The sequence below is a fragment of the Trachypithecus francoisi genome, unplaced genomic scaffold, assembly GCF_009764315.1.
Source record: "Trachypithecus francoisi isolate TF-2019V2 unplaced genomic scaffold, Tfra_2.0 Lachesis_group15, whole genome shotgun sequence".
Lineage (NCBI taxonomy): Eukaryota > Metazoa > Chordata > Mammalia > Primates > Cercopithecidae > Trachypithecus > Trachypithecus francoisi.
Window position 1 is genome coordinate 112,534,801 of NW_022681460.1, and position 11,312 is coordinate 112,546,112.

At 58.7% G+C, this 11,312-nt stretch overlaps 1 protein-coding gene across 1 annotated transcript; it reads right to left on the reverse strand.

Moving 5' to 3' along the window:
- Positions 1-80: 80 nt before the first annotated feature.
- ATP6V0C (ATPase H+ transporting V0 subunit c) lies at positions 81-6,449 on the reverse strand. Its single transcript, XM_033236085.1, has 3 exons — positions 5,984-6,449; positions 916-1,099; positions 81-757 (listed from the first exon to the last, which is right to left on the reverse strand). Exons 1-3 carry the CDS (start codon positions 6,060-6,062, stop codon positions 553-555), a joined length of 468 nt encoding a protein of 155 aa, XP_033091976.1. The 5' UTR covers positions 6,063-6,449; the 3' UTR covers positions 81-552.
- Between the last annotated feature and the right edge of the window lie 4,863 nt (positions 6,450-11,312).

The following is an 11,312-nucleotide window of genomic DNA, read 5'->3' on the forward strand; positions in this document are numbered from 1 at the left end:
GCCCACGTGACCAACGGCGCCGGGCGCTGGCCCGCCTAACCCCGCCCACGCGCCCAACAAGCTGAGCAGACACAGGCCCGTCACATCCAAAAACTTTATTGGACACAGCTCCGCGCAGGGCCACAGCCCGGCGGTGAGGGCGGCTCCATCCAGGAAGTCTCAGCAACAGGAACCCACAAGGCGACACTCTAGCTAAGGTTATAGATAGCTGGGAGACCAGGGCCGCTCCGCAGACGCGGAAACAGGCCAGATCTTTATAAATAAACATCCAGTAAAGAGAAATGACAACTCTAAATCATCCGCATACACAGAGCACTCTAGGGGGTGGGGCGCCGGGGGCCTGGAGGGGCAATGAGTGGGCCCAGATGTCCACGGCATGGGGCGGGCGGGGGCAAGGCCAGGAAAACAGACGATGGGCACTAGGACACTGCGCATGTACAAGACCAACTACTAGGGGCGGCGGCCCGGTGCGTATGTGTCAGGCTGTTCGTTCTGGAATGAGGAGGGGTGGTCTTTACATAATATTCTGTGGCTGGTGGGCTCGGAGAGGGTCTACTTTGTGGAGAGGATGAGGGCGACGATAAGACCGTAGAGGCCGAGCACCTCGGCGAAGATGAGAATCAGGATCATGCCCACGAATAGTCGGGGCTGCTGGGCAGTGCCCCGCACACCAGCGTCCCCCACGATGCCGATGGCAAAGCCGGCTGCCAGGCCGCTCAGGCCCACGCTCAGGCCAGCGCCCAGCTGGAGGAAGCTCCTGGGGGCAAGAAGAGAGAACTGACATCAGCAGCCTGCTGACCCAGGGGAGACAGAGGGAGACAGGGGTCAGGGTCACCACCCACGGGGGAACCGCCCCCCCTCGCTGCGGCCCTGCAGCCCTCCAGCCCTATGCACAGGCCTGACCCCAGCACTCACCTGTAGAGGCTGATGTCGTCATTCAGGGAGTTGGCGATGAGGACTGCCACCACCAGCCCGTAGATGGCGATGATGCCAGCCATGACCACTGGGATGATGGACTTCATGATCAGCTCTGGCCGCATGACGGACATGGCCGCAATGCCGGTGCCGCTTTTGGCTGTGCCATAGGCAGCGCCCAGGGCTGTGGGAGGAAGGTGGGGTGAGCCCACAGCAGTACGCAGGCCAGCTGGGGCTAGGACCCCAAGGTGCAGCTTTGGCACAGCTGCAAAGGCCACCCCAAGTTATCACATGCAGAGGGGGAGCTCAAGAAGGCACCCAGCCCAGGGCAAGAGGACCCAAGAGGTACAGCCACAGGCAGGCAAAAGGAACCCAGGATGGCCACTCCTTCCTTCCTCTACGTGAGGCCCCCACCCTCAGAATCCAGCTCTTCCTCCAGCAGCAGCCCTTGTGGCAGCGTGGCCCATCTGGGGCTCCTGGCTCTGTGGTGAACCTACCTTCACCCCAGGGAGCCTCAGCGCAGCCTCAGCAGCCCGCATGTGGGGTCAGGGTCAGTTGACCCTTGGGGCTACTGCCCAGGCCAACACGCTGAAAAGTCACCAGAGGTCTTGTGGATGGCAAAGCCACTGCTGCAGGGTGTGACCTGAGGGTCAGAAGCAGCTGACCTGGCCACTCTCATCACCCAGGCCAGAGCGCCCTTGACTCACTGCCTAGCCCAAGCTCCCCAATGCTCCCAGCCCCAAATATTCCCCAGGAGAGTCAAACGTTCTGCCAGAAAGGGCAGCTCTCAGCACCTTCAGTCACACAGCAGGCCTGGACCCTCGACAGACTGGAGAATCTTCTCAAACCAGACAGGAGACAGGGTGAGCCAAGAAGAGGATGGGGGCAGAGAAGACTACGGGAATCATCACCAGTCCAACCACGAGGCCTCAGCTGACCTCCCAGAGGGGTCTCCCTTGCACGCAGGAGGCTCTCAGCACACAGGAGCCTGGCCAAAGGGCCGAGCCTCCCACCGCAACAGTGCCAGTGGGTCGGGCTCCAGGGTGGCGCCTGTCTCCTCCAGAGCTGTCCCTCCTTCCTCTCCCAAAAGAATGTTGCCTTTCTTTTCAGTTCCCCTCTTCTGGGTCCTATTCTCAAAGTGGAGAATTCTGTGGACACAGCAGAGTCATGGGGGCTCATTTGTCTTTCTGACTTCTACCAGCTGCCCTCCAGGGCCACCACAGGGACCTACTGAGCTGCTTGAGTGGACTTGCACTGGCAACTCCCTGCCCCCTCTCTGCCTACGACACTCATGCCATGGTTTTTTAGGGGAGCAGATCAATAACCAGCCTGACTTGACCAGGCACAGTGGTTCACGCCTGTAATCCCAGCACTTTAGGAGGCCAAGGCGAGCAGATCACCTTGAGGTCAGGAGTTCAAGATTTGCCTGGGTAACATGGTGACACCCCGTCTCTACTAAAAATACAAAAATTAGCCAGAGGGGTAGCGCACACCTGTCATCCCAGTTACTCGGGAGGCTGAGGCAGGAGAATCGCTTGAATCTGGGAGTGGAGGTTGCAGTGAGCCGAGATCACACCACTGCCCACCAGCCCGGGCACAGACTCCGTCTCAAACAAGAGTGAATCTCTGACTCACACACACACACACACACACACACACACACACACAAAACAAACAAAACAAAACCAACAGCAGCCTGACCTGCAGAAGGCTACATAGAACAGAAGTGGAAGAGACCAGGACAACCCCCATCATTTTTCTTCATATTTTATTGATATATTTGGGCCACAAAAGTTGCCTATCTTGTGCTCCAGCACTGAGCAGAAGTGAGGACCCAGGCATGGTGACCTCCAGGCAGAGAAACGCTCCAGAAGAGCGGAAAATGGGATGCTGGGGAAGGGCTTCATAGACAAGTGTCCCAAGTTGGTGGGGAGAGAGGAGTCACAGAAAAACAAGGCAGTAAGACAGGGGCTCTGGACAGCACCTGTGGAGACACCCAAGACGACGGTGCTGGGTATCCAGGGAGTGACTGGAGGGAGGGAGGAGGCTGGAACCTGGGCCAGGGAGCCACACTGCCTCCTCCACGCCACCTTGGAGGTGCCCAGACATGCCACGCCAACACTCGGTGCACCTGAAGACTGGGGCCCACGGCCTGTCCCAACGCCTGACCTCAACTCCTGGTTACAGTGCATTTTTTCCCTGGCGAGCATACAGACCAATTACAGTGCATTTTAGGGGCTCCCGTTGCAGGCCCAGGACCACATCCGACTGCATCATGTATGCACAAGAGACTAGAGCAAGGCGCACATGTGGGCAGGAGACTGAATACGGGGAACTCAGCAAGCCAGGTAGTGGACCCTGTGAGGCCAGTGTCCACCAGAGGCAGGAAGCGAGCCAGACCCTTCCCTACAGAGGGCAGCAGGAAGAATCATGTGGCTGGCAGTGGGAGGAGGCACCAAGAGGAGCACAGGGAAGAAAGAGATAGCCACCAAAAGCATTGTACCGTGAGCACCCTGGACTCCAGTCCGGAGGCCAAGCCTGACCAGACTGCAGAAGGCAGACCTGTGAGCAGCACCAGGCTCAGCGGCCACAGAAAGAGTGGGGGGCTAGAAAACAGTCCAGAAACACAAGCACAAAATACAGGGCGCCCGCCAGCAGGGAGGAAGTCACAGGAAATACAGAAAAGGAGCAAATGACAATTTCTTGGGGGACACGATGAAGAAAATCAACAGGACATTTGTCATGACGAAAAAAAAAGGGAAGCTGGGATGGGATCCTGCAAGAGGCCTGTGGACCTCATTCGATTTAAGACCAATCTGTCAGTGCCAGGCAGGCCAAGGGCCACAAGCTGGGGACAGAGTTGGAGGCTGGCGTGGTGGCAACAGCAGGCGCCACTGGAAGGCAGGGGGCTTGTTTAGGTCAGCACAGCAGGTGAAGCCAGGTCCTGGAGAAAAGCATGTTTACAAGGCAGAAATGAAGTCAGAAGTTGGGCCAGTCATGGTGGCTCATACCTATAATCCCAGCACTTTGGGAGGTAGAGCGGGTGGATCATTTGAGGCAACAAGGAGTTTGAGACCAGCCTGAGCCACATGGCGAGACCCTGTCTCTAAAAAAAATTAGCTGGGCATGGTGGTCTGTGCCTGTAGTCCCAGTTATTCAGGAGGCTGAGGCAGGAGGATTGCTTGAGCCTGGGAAGTTGAGACTGTAGTGAGCCGAGATCACACCACTGCACTGCAGCCTGGGAAACAGAGCAAGACCCTGTCTTGAGAAAGGGGGAAAAAAAAACCATGTGATTTCATTGGCCAAGTGAAGTCAGAGGTCAGCTCCTGGAGAGCCACAGTAAGCCACGTTTATCCTGAAGAGCCAGGGATAATCAGGCGGTCCGAAGGCCTGTGTAGGTCTTGATAGAGAGGGAGGCAAGGAGCTGGGTGCAGAAATAGGGCTCGGTGGACAAACTCAGGGCTTCAAGAGCAAGCAGCAACAGCTAGAATTTAAGTTCCACATGGGCGGGGATCCCATAGTGTTCACTGCTATCCTCCCAGTACCTGGCACATAGCAAGCACTCATTCAAGATTGGTTGGATGAATGACTGACAGCCACAAGCAGTATCCCACAGGTGGCCAGGCAAAATGGAATCTCTGGAGGCATTCTGGGGGCAAAGAACAGAGGCGGCTCTGGGGAAGGGCTCAGAAGCCTGTTGCAAAAAGCCTTGAGTGTGTGGAAAGAGTAGGCGGTGCCTAGAAGGAAGGATAAGTCTAGACCACTTCTTCACCACAAATGACCCCTTACTTGCACATGATGGGAAGGGCAGGGCTCACTCGCGAATGGCAGACAGGCCCAGGCAGAGGGAGGCCCCCAAGAAGCAGAGAGCCCCAAGCCCCCACGCCGCAGGTGTTTACAGTCAGCAGAGACTGTTTGGAGTTCAAACCCTCCACATACCTGCACTAGGAGCCTCCCCAGGCCACCAGGCAGGGTGGGGCAGGGCAGGGTCATCAAAGCTAAAACCAGACCTAACCACGGAGGCGGAGACCAGACCGGGCCAGGCCAGTCCACAGAGGCTGAGACTGGGTCAGAACTTAACTCGTGGGACCCACATTCCTGGGCCTAGCCCTACACCAAGTGCCAGTCTCCCAAGGAGACCAACTGTCACTAAATTGGACGCCCAGGACCTGTCAACGCCCAATTTCAAAAGCAGGGTGCCATCAAGAACCCTAGAAGGCCCCTTCTCCAAACCCAGGGAAGCCCCTCCCAACTTCAGGCCTTAGGGAAGGAAAAGAAGGTCATTCATTCATCCCTCCATTCATTAGGACCAGAACTGGAAGCCTCAGTCCTGAGGGCAACCACTCGATCCTGTAAACTCGGACACCCATGCCACCCTCTCACCCACCTCAGAGCATAGACCCTCTGCAAGCTACACAGCCCCGCCAGCGCCGACACTGTCTCCCAGCTCCCTCCACTTCCACACACTCCCACCCCTGGACCTCCGCGGGCTCTCCGAACCAAGCCCTCAGCCCAGCTTTCCCAAACAGCCCACACAGCGACACGGGCATTGGGCAACCGTAACCAGCTCCAACCGGAAGTACCTGCCTATGGGTGAGACCCACCTGACCCCCGGGGCCGGCCGCCACAAGGGCGAGGGCTGTGGACCTCCCATGGGGGACATGGGCTCCCCACCGGCTGGAAAGCTCCAGGCACCCTTCTCCGGGGCGCTCCTGGGCCCGACCCGCGCCGCCGCCCGCGCACTGGGGCCTTCGAGGTGTGATGTCACCTGCCCGCAGAATCGGCCCGTGCGCCGCCCCCCTCGCGCCCCCACCCTAGCCTCCCTCTCGCGGCTCCCGGGGCTAAGATGGCAGCGGCGGCGCCGCCGCCCCACCCCCGCAGCCTCACGACCCGGCGGCTCCCCGCAGCCCTCGGGATGCCGACCCCCGCCCGCTGTCACGCGAGGCCCGGGCGCCCCCGACCGCTGAGCATTACGTCAGAGTGACGTCACACACCGAACCCCGGCGAGCTGCGGGCATGAGCAACGCGCGCGCCCCCGCCCCACGGTCCCTCCCGCCGCGGCGCTCACCGCTGAAGACCATGGCGGCCGAGGCGCCCATGACGGCGAAAAACGAAGCATACTCAGGGCCGCTCTTGGACTCGGACATGTCTGCAGTTGGGGAGAGGGCGAGCTCTGCGGGCCGAGGCGGTGGCGAAGGCGGGGGAGAGGACGGGCCGGGAGCTAAAGCGAGCAGGCGGGCGGCGGCGAAGGCGATCCGGCCCGTCAGCCGCTGCGCTCTAAATACCAGCACCGCAGAACAAAATGGCGGCCGCGGCCGCGTCACATGACCTGGGCCCCGCCCCTGCGGGCGGTACCACTTCGTACCGTGGGGGAGACGCGGTTGGGACGCCCGGGCGGCCCGTTGACCTCCGCCAGGCTGTGCCTCCAGCCCAGCGACCCGGCTCTGGCGCCCGGCCACGCCCCGCCTCGGCCTCCGCGGGTGTTGCCGGGCGCCGCCGGCCTTTAGATCCCCGCAGCGTTGGACCGGTCTCGCATCGGGGCGGGGCGGTGTGTGCTCATTAGCATATGGGGCGGGGCCTCTGGGTGCCCCGCCTCCTCTGCGGCTGCACGGCGTCTGCAGGTGTTCGGTTCCCAGCGACGCTTTTCTTTACACCCGTGGCGTGAAGCCGCAGGCCGTGTTTCGTGGCCTTGCCCCCAAGGCGAGGCCTGACTCCTCCGGGCGCTGGTCTTCCAGGATCTCCCTACCAATCCTGGGCGAGCTAAGGGTCCCAGCTGATGTGTGGGGTGCAGGCTTCCTCTGCCTCAGCGTCCGGAAAAACCCCCAGCCCACACCTGTGAAGTCCCAGCCCGTGGCTGCAGCCCTTCTGTGTCCCCGGGTCACCTCCATCCACCCTGTCCCCAGTCTCCTCCAGACCCAGACCCACTGCCTCTGACCCAGCGGTTGGTGACTTTACCTCTCGCTTTGGAGAAAAAGGATCCCCTCCCCGGACCTGTCTCTGCCCTTGCATCAGGGACCCAAACATTAGTGGGGTGTGTCTCTGCCCCTCAAGATGTAGGCATGACTGGTGGAAGCCCTGTCGGAACTGCGACCTCTCGAGGCCCCCGGGCTCTGCACATTCTGGCGTCCCTGTCCTCCCACCTGTCCTTGCAGCCATCCACGCACGCAAAGCCTGCACCTTCAGGGCTATCTTTCTGGAGCAGTTGGAGCGGTTCCCGCAGCAGTGAAAGCAGCCTAGCCAGGGCTGGTGCTGCCCTACTGATTCCGTGTGGCAGTCCCTGGCACCCCCTCTGCCTGATCTCCACTCCCCCTTTCAGGGGCCCTGGGCAGCTACCACCAGGCCTGGGTGTCCTTTGAGCTCTAAGGCCTCATCCTGGGTTAGAGCTCTCCCTGAGTAGCCTGCATGTCAGCTCATCACCTTCTCCATGTAGGCAATGGGGTCATGGCCCCTGACCTGACCCTCCTGCTGGACTCAGCCCCACCTTCCCCAGCAGGAGCCTCCCTTGAGCCCCTTCCCCAAGCTAACCTGGACCTGGACTCTTGGAACTTGCAGCCCGTGAAAGTCCCCAAGTCTGTCTTGGTTCAAAGGAGAGGAGGCAACAGATATGGCCAGAGGCCCTTTTTGCTCCTCCCTCTTTCTTGCCCGACCCTTGTTTCTGAGAAGAGGAATCTTCACTCTGTCTCCACCTCCTCACCTGCCCTTCCCTCCCTGGTTCCTTGCCCTTGCCAAGGTCACCAGTGACCGCCATTTCTCTAAGCAGAAGGACATCTGTCAGGCTTTTCAAGTGGATCTCTGTGCTGCATGGCCTGCCACCCTCTCCACACACTCTTCTCTCTCCTGTGGACTTCCTAAGCCTCAGACGCCCTCAGTCTTCCTGGAGTCACAAGACCCCGTAGTCCTAGTTTCGCTGCAGGTCCTGACATACTCAGGGCTGCCCCTGGCTCTGCCCTTCCCTTGCTTGATCCCATCCTTGCCCTGGCTTTGTCCCCCATCTTATGCCATCCTGTCCCTCACCTGCACCATTCCAGCCCCGACCACCCTCTGAGTGAGAGCAACACCGGTGCCTGCCCCCATGACTCCAAGCCCTCCAGGAAAGCCCAGGCCAGGAAGGCTGCTGCCTGGGGCCGAATTCAGACCAAGGAAAGGTGGTGCAGAGCAGCCCACCATGGAGAAACAGCACAGTCCAAGCACAGTCCAAGTCCAAGTCCAGCACAGTGGGCTAGGCGTCGTGGCTGCCACCTGTAATCCCAGCACTTTTGGAGGCCAAGGCGGGAGGATTGCTTGATCCCAGGAGTTTAAGACCAGCCTGGGCAACAAAGTGAGACCTCATCTCAAACAAAACAGTGTAGGGTGGGCAAAGTGCACCTAACTCCGCTATGGCTGAAGCACCAGGACTGCAGACATGGGGACGTGGAGAGGATTCCCTCTGCAGGAGCAGGGAGTGGGTCAGCTGTGCTTAGTGGCCTCTTACCCATTCATTTTCTGCCTAGGTTCTGGTGTGAGAGGTCATACCGGGTCTCCAGTGTGGCTCCTGACACCTCAAGCTGGTGTGTCTGAAGCTGAGCTCGCCCCCACCCCTTCACCACCAGCTTCCACTGGGTTATTTCCATTCCTGCAGAAGGCACGCCCATCCCCCCTGCAGCCTGATGTCACGCCACTGCTCCCTCCCCACTCTCTATTACTCAGGATCCCGAGATCCTGCCTCCCCAGCTTGTGTCCCCGCCCCTGCCCCTGCCGCTGCCTGGCCTAGGTCTTCTCATCGCCTACCCCCAATCAACCCAGTCTTCACCTTAAAGCCACAGGATCTTTCCAACGGGCACTTTCCATCCTGGAGTCCTTCAGCCCCTCAGGGGCCCTCCCTGGTCCCCTCCCACTTCTCATCACCAGCCCCCCAACGTGTCTGCATCACCTGTATCTGCACCAACTCTCTTCCTCACTCCCTACTTAAGAAATGTGCCTCAGTTGGCCAGGTGCCTGTAATCCCAACATTTTGGGAGGCCGAGGCAGGTGGATCACAAGGTCGGGAGATGGAGACCTCCTGGCCAACATGGTGAAACCCTGTCTCTACTAAAAATACAAAAAATTGGGCCAGGCACGGTGGCTCATGCCTGTAATCCCAGCACTTTGGGAGGCTGAGGCGGGCTGATCATCAGGTCAGGAGATCGCAGACCATCCAGCTGAACACGGTGAAACCCCGTCTCTACTAAAAACACAAAAAAATTAGCCGGGCATGGTGGCGGGCGCCTGTAGTCCCAGCTACTACTGGGACTGAGGCTGAGGCAGGAGAATGGCGTGAATCTGGGAGGCAGAGCTTGCAGTGAGTGGACATCGTGCCACTGCACTCCAGCCTAGGCGACAGAGCCAGACTCCGTCTCAAAACAAATAAACAAACAAACAAAAAAAACTTAGCTGGGTGTGGTGGCATGCACCTGTAATCCCAGCTACTCCGGAGGCTGAGGCAGGAGAATCGCTTGAACCCAGGAGGCAGAGGTTGCAGTGAGCCGAGATTGCGCCACTGCACTCCAGTCTGGGCGACAGAGCGAGACTCCGCCTCAAAAAAAAAATAAATAAATAAAAGAAATAAAAATAAAAATAAAAATGGGCCTCAGTATTTAGAACACCACCTCCTCCAGAAAGCCCTCCTTTCCTTCCCCTCTTTCTTCCTCCTCAGGCACCTCCTTCAGGCCTTTCTGGATGCTCCCCTCACACTCTGTGATTTTTTTTTTTTTTTTTTGAGACAACATCTTACTCTATTGGCAGGCTGGAGTGCAGTGGCGTGATCTCGGCTCACTGCAACCTCTGCCTCCCAGATTCAAGCATTCTCCTGCCTCACACTCCCGAGTAGCTGGGACTACAGGTGCACGCCAGCACGCCCGGCTAAATTTTGTATTTTTAGTAGAGACGGAGTTTCACCATGTTGGCCAGGATGGTCTCAATCCTTTGACCTCGTGATCTGCCTGCCTCGGCCTCCCAAAGTGCTGGGATGACAGCCGTGAGCCACCGCGCCCGGCCTGTGATTTTTTTTTCACTCACTGCCTCTGCACTGAGGGTCGCTGTGTCCCTTTTTCTGTGTCCTAGACCTGGTAGGGTGCCGGACACACACAGGTGGTATTTCCTGAGCGCCAGGGTGGGCCAGGCCCTGTCTGGGCACCATCACCCCTCACTCTCACCGTGACCCTCATTTCCTGGTCAGGGAAACAGGCCTCAGAAGGTTAAGAGCCTTGCCAGGCATCCAGGTAGCAGCTGCCGAGGGAACCTGAAACTGGAGCTCCAGGGCCTGCCTCTGTGGTGGGCTCTGCAGCTGACTGATGACCAGTGACAGGGCCAGGAAGGACCCAGATCTCCTTCCCCTTGGTCTCCCAGCACCAGGCAGGACCCCAGGGTGGAGGGGTCTCTGGGGTGGGGATGGCCAGGGACATACATCTCTCTCCTCCCTCACAGCTACTTCCCTCTTGGCGTGAAACCACAGGTCACAAGCCCCTGGCCTGTCACTGCTACAGCAACGGGGATTTCCAGGAACTGGGGGAGGGACTTTGAGAAACTCAATTCAGAGACCCCAACAGGAACAGTAGAGAGATGCAGGGTGGGCTCCTGCAGGAGGGACCAGCGGCATTTTGCAGACACCCCAGCAAGGGCAGGGGAGGATGGGGATAAAGAGACGAGGAATAAAGTCCCATGAGTGATTGTGGAGATGAACTTCTCCCGAGGAAGCCATCACAAAGGGCTGGGGTGCAGCCTCATCGGCAGACAACAGTGTCCCTGCAGATGCCTGCTCCTGGAGACAGCCATCCTTCTGAGTGGCTCTGAGGACACACCCAGAGATGCACAACGCTGGGAGATGGCACCAGGCACTCTCGACCTGCTTCCAAGAGAGACGTGTGGCCCCAGCAGGGCCAGAGGAAATGGGCCAAGAACACAGGTGTACCATCAGGGGTATGACCAAAGGTGCTTTATTTTGTTATCATTAAAAGTTAAGGCTTAAACAATGATACATTGAATTTTTTTTTTTTTTTTTTTGAGACGGGGTCTGGCTCTGCCGCCCAGGCTGGAGTGCAGTGGCGCGATCTCAGCTCACTGCAAACTCCGCCTCCCAGGTTCACGCCATTCTCCTGCCCCAGCCTCCCTAGTAGCTGGGACTACAGGCGCCCGCCACCATGCCAGGATAATTTTTTGTACTTTTAGTAGAGATGGGGTTTCACCGTGTTAGCCAGGATGGTCTCGATCTTCTGACCCCGTGATCCGCCTGCCTCGGCCTCCCAAAGTGCTGGGATTACAGGCGTGAGCCACCGTGAGGGCCGGAATTTTTTTTTTTTTTTTAATAAGAAAAACATGCCAGAGGTAAAGACAACAAGGTGCAAGTAGGACTCGGCGCCGCACAAGCTGCTTGGTGCAAGGAG

Excerpts from the sequence above, each read along its gene's own strand:
- ATP6V0C (XM_033236085.1), bottom strand. The coding sequence starts at position 6,062 with ATGTCCGAGTCCAAGAGCGGCCCTGAGTATGCTTCGTTTTTCGCCGTC. Across the intron at positions 1,100-5,983 it reads GGCCGCCATGGTCTTCAGCG|CCCTGGGCGCTGCCTATGGC; the intron begins GTGAGCGCCGCG and ends TTCCTCCCACAG. Across the intron at positions 758-915 it reads GACGACATCAGCCTCTACAG|GAGCTTCCTCCAGCTGGGCG; the intron begins GTGAGTGCTGGG and ends TCTTGCCCCCAG.